This window comes from Gekko japonicus, unplaced genomic scaffold (assembly GCF_001447785.1).
Source record: "Gekko japonicus isolate JY-2015 unplaced genomic scaffold, Gekko_japonicus_V1.1 scaffold1317, whole genome shotgun sequence".
Classification (NCBI taxonomy): Eukaryota; Metazoa; Chordata; class Lepidosauria; order Squamata; family Gekkonidae; genus Gekko; species Gekko japonicus.
In genome coordinates, this window is record NW_015174313.1 from 286,761 (window position 1) to 293,856 (window position 7,096).

Genomic DNA, 7,096 nt, shown 5'->3' on the forward strand with positions numbered 1-7,096 from the left:
CTTCTACCTTTTCTTTCTCCAAGTAGGAGGATTCACTGAGTTGTGGGAAAAGGCTCAAATACATTCAAATGGTCTCCAAAAATACTATCAGCTACAACATATAACACCACCTTGGGGCTCTGACAACCCACTTTGATATTCAGAGATTTTTACCTTCTGCTGCCGCATCCAGTTTAGACAGTCAGTGGTCACACGTCTGGTGTATTCATCCCATCCTGATGCGCTTTGGGAACTATAGCCACCACCTTTGGAGCTGGCCCTACGGACGCGGGGCACACTAATTGCTTTGTAGAGTGCACGCATCTGCTCTTGAAGCTGAAGCAGCCTAAGAGGAATCATATTGATGACAGCTAAGAACATCAGTGGCTATTTGGCAAAAACTTTAGAGAAGGAGTGTGAAGCAAAAGCACCCGGATTTCCTCCCAAGGGTTAATGTGAATACTAGTGGACCTACTTAATCTCACAGGTGTCCATTGTTGGGCCTCCCTGCCCACACCATCCTTATCTCTTTCAAGGCCACTGTAATTGGCTAATCATGGAAACCTGTTGGTCAACTTGGGAGCCAGATTGGGGGGGGGGGAAGAGATGCAGTGTTGTCCTGACTGATTGTGAAGGACCACCTGACGCCAGATGGCAAAAGACTATATCTAATCCACAGACATGAGGGAGGCCATACGCACTTTGGGATTCAACAGGACAATAGCTCAGATTATGACAGGCTCCATTGCACTGGACAGCTATGTAGAAACCACTTGAGCCTATTGCTTGGACTTTGATGTTTAAAGGGTGTGCCATCTAATACCAGGTACTGAAGTATTAGATAGAAAAGTTAACTTATTTTCTTGCTGCAGGACTGTAGAGATTGTGTTGTCTAATAATATCTCATTCTTTAAAACATTTAATAAATGCGCATATATTTTATCAAGGTCTGGTTTCTTGTGTGCACTCAGCCTTGAGAACCTACATTTCCAAGCACTGCCTGCTCACCCAAGAGGTAGAGGCTCAGGGGGACCCAAGCTTGGGCCCTTGACGAAGAGCAAATACATTTTAACATTCCAAGTCACCCAGCCAACCAAATGCTGGTAGTGAAAATCAGGAAACAAAAGTATTCCATTATTGCCCTGTTCTGTAAGTTTGTTCTATAATATTTAGAAAAGGTAAGAGTCAGATATAAAGGGGAAATTTCCTGGAAGGAGCAATGTACTACTGTAGAAAGATTGCCTGCTGCTATTTTCTAGGAAGATGCCAAGGAAATAAGTATATAATGAATATGGACATTTAATTCACAGTCCTGATGCTTAAAACAATATGAATAGATGGGAGAAATTCCAAAACATTTACTGCAGACTGAATTCATGAGGGATCTGAGGCATACAGTCTTGTCAAACATACAATATTCTTGGGGAGGGGGGCTGCCACCTTAATGTCTTACTACACCTGAAAGGGGCCTGCAACCTGATATGAAGCAAAATATTTGTCCACAGAAAAAAGATCCCGGAGATTATTAATATCCTCAATGATGAAGTCAATACACAGATATCAGATTATGAAAATCTGTGAATCACAGGTAAAGAGTCCATTTCTGTAGAAACTTCCTCCCTTCGTGTTTCTCATTTACTAAAATTCACAATAATCGAATTTACTAGTAATACGGAACAACTGAAAAAGAATGATAAAATGCAGGTGAGATGTATGATCTGTTGGCTGGGGAAAGAATCTCCAATAATCTCCAACTTCTGGAAAACAGGGTTTTCCTCGAAACAAGCACTTACACTGGCTAAAATGAGATCTGAATGACTTGCCTGCTGAGAAGACCACTGGTTCTGTAAGTTTGTTCTATAATATTCAGAAAATGTTTGACGAGACTATATGCTTCAGATTCGTCATGAATTCAGTCTGCAAAAATGTTTTGGGATTTCTCCATCTATTCATATTATTTTAAGCACCAGGATCTGATGGAGGGTCCTTCAAGTCACTTGCTGGCCTTTACTTTCTGATTCAGTATTAGGCCTAGCCATGACTTGGATCATCTGGATAGTTTACCTATGCCACTAGGAGATCACTGGAGACAGGTACAATGAGGTACAATGGCAATACCTTTTCTGGTAGAGTTCACAAGGCTGTCCCATTTGTCTCATCTCTCTGATCAGCCCATCGAGGATGTCCATTTGTTCATTTGCCTGTGCAAAGCAATCCTCCAGCTCCCTGTTCCTGCTAATCTGGATACCGTCCCCATACTTCAGTTCCTAAATGGATGAGAATAAACTCATTGTTATATGATGCCAAAGAACTGCAAGAAGGATGACATTTGAACAAACTTTAAAGTATCCCTAAGGAGCACGACAGGCTGAACCACAAAGAGCTAGAGGTTATGGAAGGATCCTTACCAGGGGTCATTTCGTAGAAAAAGAGGTGCAGGAGCTCATTAGCATAACTTATTTGCATATGCAATGCCCCCTGACATCACCAGAAGTGTGTCAGAAGACACCACCCACTGCTCAGGCTCCACTGGACTGTTTTGGATTGCTAGCTATTGGGGGGGGACGCGCAGATCCTTGTGCTCCTCGTGGCCTGGGGCTGCTGGGGGTGGGGCTTGTTGCATGTGCCCGGGGGTTGGGCTTGTTGCATGTGCCCGTCCCCTGGGCTCTTTACTACCGGAGCTCCGCTCCTGTGCGCTCCTGAAGGAAATGACCCCTGATCCTTACACTAGAGGTAAGCACTGCCATCAAAAGAAGAGGTCCACAGAATTCAACCCAATGTTCTACATTCCATTTTATAAAAACATTGCAAGCTTTCTGTCAGAAATGCACTGAACTAACAAAGCAAGTATTATTAGATATGTAAATCTAAGCAGTGTGCTTTTAATACGCATTGAAAGGTTCCCTCTAAGCTGTGTTGGTGTGAGTTAGCTCACAGTTTTTTAGCCTCCAGCTCACATATTTTTGTCTTAGCTCCACAGCAAACTAATTTATGCAGTAGCCAAGCTGCTCGCTCACAACTTTAATGCCAGTAGCTCACAAAGTAGAATTTTTGCTCACAAGACTCCACAGCTTAGAGGAAGCATTTGCCACACAAGCAGGAGTTATCTTTGAATGGATGAGGTACAACCCCATGGGAAATCCTCCTGTGTAAACCCCACTGAAATGAATACAACAAGAGCACTTGAGAACTTTACAAGATTTTTCTTCATTATCCAATAGTTCCTGCCTTTTCTCTTGCTCCCAACATTATACCCCTCCCCCAAAATTAAGAAAATTATGGACTTTCAAGAAAATAAATTCAACAGACAGTAAAAAAAAAGGGCATAGCAAAATGAAGTACTCTGGCAATGGTCAAACTGGGCTCTTTTTCACACAAGCTGTCTCCACACTGCCACCCAATATTCATGATGGAGCCTTCCTGTGCTGTAAAGATAAACTTAAAAGGGGGCTGACCTATGTCAGGTGGAGGCAGTTTCAAGTGGCCTCCACAAGATGCCTATTATCATATGAAAGCACCCATTGACTCCCCCCCCCTTAAAGAGCCAAAACTAATCTGATGCTCTGCTAAACAGGCCAATGACAGAACAGCTCTTACAAGTTTTAAGTAAACACAGGAAAAACCCTGCTGGGTATAGACCAAAGGACCAATTAATTCAACATCCTGTTTCCCACAGTGGCCACCCAGGTGCCCCAAAGGGACAACAAACAAACTTTCCCTTCATGTCACCTCCCAACACTCATATTCAGAGGTTTAATGCCTCTGAATGTGGAAGTTCTCTTTGGTCACTATGGCTACCAACTACTGACAGAAATATCTGTCTAATCCCATTTTAAAGTGTTAAATAGAGCCCCAGTGTGGAAGCTGCATGTTGCTCTCTTCAGGGCCACAGATCTGTGGTAGAACACTGGTTTACACAGAGAAGGCCCCAGATTCTATCCCTAGTGTATCCATTCAAAAGGATCTCAGTAGCAGGACTGACAGAAATCCAAATATAAGGCACCTTTCATGTGTTCCTGAAGCTAGGAGATATCACAGAACAAAGGCAACACTTATAGCAACTGGGGTGGAGAAACAGCAGAAGGAGAAATGAGCCTAATTAAGGCTGGTTATCTGCACAACCACGTTATCCTCTTGCCAGCCCGACAGCGACCTGGCCATTTTTATTTTCCTTGCTCCCCCCACCCCTGTACAGCCTAAGCACTCTAAGTGGGCACAGCACCAAAATTCAGTGCTCATGTTGGCCTTCCTGGATTTCTCCCTCCAAAGTTCTGCTATACCAACTCAGAAAGTGACCATTGCCTTGCAGGTATTTCTACAGACAATGCAGTCAGGAAACAGGAGGCAAACTGTCAAAGCAAGGAAGCAAGGAAGGAAGAAAGGTGGATCAAAAAAACAGGAGAAGGAGGCAAAGGCAGAGACCTCGCAATGATGCTGGATCTGGACACCAGTTTATTGTGCCTATGGTCAAGTATAACTGGAGGCTGGCTGGAAAGCCAGCATGGTGTACTGGTCGGAGTCAGTGTTCCGTCTAGGCTGAGTTGGTGTGAGATAGCTCACAGTTTTTTAGCCTCCAGCTCACACATTTCTGTCTTAACTCAGGAAGGATGGCTCCAGAGCAAACTGATTTATGCAGCAGCCAAATCGCTCGCTCACAACTTGAATCCCAGTAGCTCACAAAGTTGAATTTTTGCTCACAAGACTCCACAGCTTAGAGGGAGCATTGGTCGGAGTGTCAGACGAGGCTATGGGAGATCCTCACTCTGCCTGGTGGAAGCTCACCAGGTGCCCTTGGACCAGTCACTCCCTCAGCCTAACACAGAGTTCTTGCTGTGATTATAAAATGGAGGAGGGATGCTGTATGCTGTTTTGGGGCCCTTATGGGCGGGGGAAGTGGGGTACACATCTCTAAACAAAGACATAACATAGTAGTTCTGGGAGCGACTGGGAAGAAAAATAAAATGTTTGTGTGCTTCTACTCAACCCAAACTGGAGTATCATATATGTTCTCGATTTTGGACAGACTGTTCCAGTGCACTTTTTCTAAGGTCTGTGCCTGTGCTTACTCCTTCAGAGCAGTGAAGCTGGAGCAGCAGGTACTTAAGCATTCATTTAGGCTCAAAACTTACAGGTTGCACTATGAGTTCTGCACGCATAAGACAGTCCGAACAATTCTGCAGAAGATCCTGGATGGTGTTCTGACGCCTGGACATGGTGCCGGTTCCATTTTGACTGGGGAGGGAGGGAAGAAGGAACACGTTAACAGCTGAATTAATCACTCTGTTGTAACCCATCACAAATTAAATATTTTCCATAGGAAAGTGGCACACCTTGTTTAAATGAAACTGTTGCAATCGGTGTGGCTTTGCGAAGATCCACATCATATACTGGCCCCTCCTTCTGTGGTCGCCTAGCTGAGCTATAACGCTGAGTCAGCAGCCTCATACTAACCACTGTGAGAACACGCTGTATGTCTCGAGTACAAGGTGCAATGGCTCTACCAATGGGATCTAGCTGAAGAATGAACTGGTACACCAATGCAGACGTCCTTACTAAAACAAATATTAGCTGGGGGAACACACGGTACCACTTCCCATCCTTCAAACCCCCTTTCAAAGCTCACATCTTCTAGAAGGCCTAGGTCCTTGATTGTCCCTGATCTGATGCCAAAAGGCAGCTTCACAGATTACTAAATTTAGGCCGGTAGCAACCTCTAGGAGTCCGCCCAGGCTAGCTTGATCTTGTCAGATACTGGAAGCTTAAGCAAGGTCATAAGAACATAAGAGACGCCAATGTTGGATCAGGCCAAAGACCCATCCAGTCCAACACTCTGTCACACAGTGGCCAAAAATACCAGGTGCCATCAGGAGGTCCACCAGTGGGGCCAGGTCGGCCCTAGATAGTATTTGGATGGAGGATCTCCATGGAATATCAGGATCATGACGTGAAGGAACGTCTCTTGCCTTGAAAACCCCACAGGGTGGCCATAAATCAGCTGTGATCCGACAGCACATTCCTCCACCAGCACCTGTAGGCAGGGACCTGCCTTTTCACTTAAGATTATCCCCTAAAACATCCTGTGCTCTAACGATGATAATTGTTCAAGCTTCTACGCAAAAGTCACCCCATCTGAAAGCTGTATAATTATAATGAGCCCGACCCTGGAAATCTGACCAGACAATTAACGTGACAACAAGTTTTCCACGCCACCCTACAAAACCAGACACTATCACAGATTCAAATAAGTGATAACTAAATGACGTATAGCCAATCCGCTTTCAAGTAATAATGAACTACGGGCCTAGACATTACAAGGTTTTGATAAGGGGAGACAAGAGCCAATATGCAGATGTTGCACTTTTTGTAGGCAATAGGAGGCATCCAACCCACATTAGTATCATCTAGGTAAACTAATTATGTGAATTGTTTCCACAGGATTCTGATTACTATGTGAAATTTACACCCAGTTTGGGGATTTGGATTTTGCACGCATACTAGAAGAGTTGAATGGATTCAGATGACTTATTACCCCATCCGTGTGCTGGTTACTCCATAATGTACATCCTCTCATTGATCATTATTCCTCTTAGATTAAAAAAACCTATATTCTTAGTGAATCCCCATGTAATCAAAGTAAGGTAAAGGTAAAGTTCAGATGACTTATTACCCCATCCGTGTGCTGGTTACTCCATAATGTACATCCTCTCATTGATCATTATTCCTCTTAGATTAAAAAAACCTATATTCTTAGTGAATCCCCATGTAATCAAAGTAAGGTAAAGGTAAAGGTTCCCTTGCTCAAAAGCCAGTCGAGTCCGACTCTAGGGTTGCGGTGCTCATCTCCGTTTCAAAGCCAAAGAGCCAGCACTGTCCGAAGATATTTCCGTGGTCATGTGGCTGGCATGGCTAAACACCATGGCGCACGGAACGCTGTTACCTTCCCACTGAAGTGGTACCTATTTATCTACTTGCAATGTCTTGCTTTCAAACTGCTAGGTTGGCAGGAGCTGGAACTAAAGACAGGAGCTCACTCCCTCATGCGGCACCCGGGTCTCGAACTGCTGGACTACCAACCTTCCACAGCCTGCAGTTCAGCGTCATAACCACTTGAGCCACT

The 7,096-nt window shown here is 44.3% G+C and overlaps 1 protein-coding gene across 3 annotated transcripts in view; it reads right to left on the reverse strand.

Annotated features, from left to right (window-relative positions):
• DSP (desmoplakin) overlaps positions 1-7,096 on the reverse strand; it is a 63,574-nt gene that overhangs the window by 42,740 nt on the left and 13,738 nt on the right. For all 3 annotated transcript variants that reach the window (XM_015424154.1, XM_015424152.1, XM_015424155.1), the window contains exons 2-4: positions 5,109-5,211; positions 2,098-2,246; positions 154-325 (exon numbers count right to left, since the gene is read on the reverse strand). In XM_015424154.1, coding sequence (XP_015279640.1) covers positions 154-325; positions 2,098-2,246; positions 5,109-5,211 — 424 coding nt within the window. The remainder of the gene's footprint in view (positions 1-153; positions 326-2,097; positions 2,247-5,108; positions 5,212-7,096) is intronic.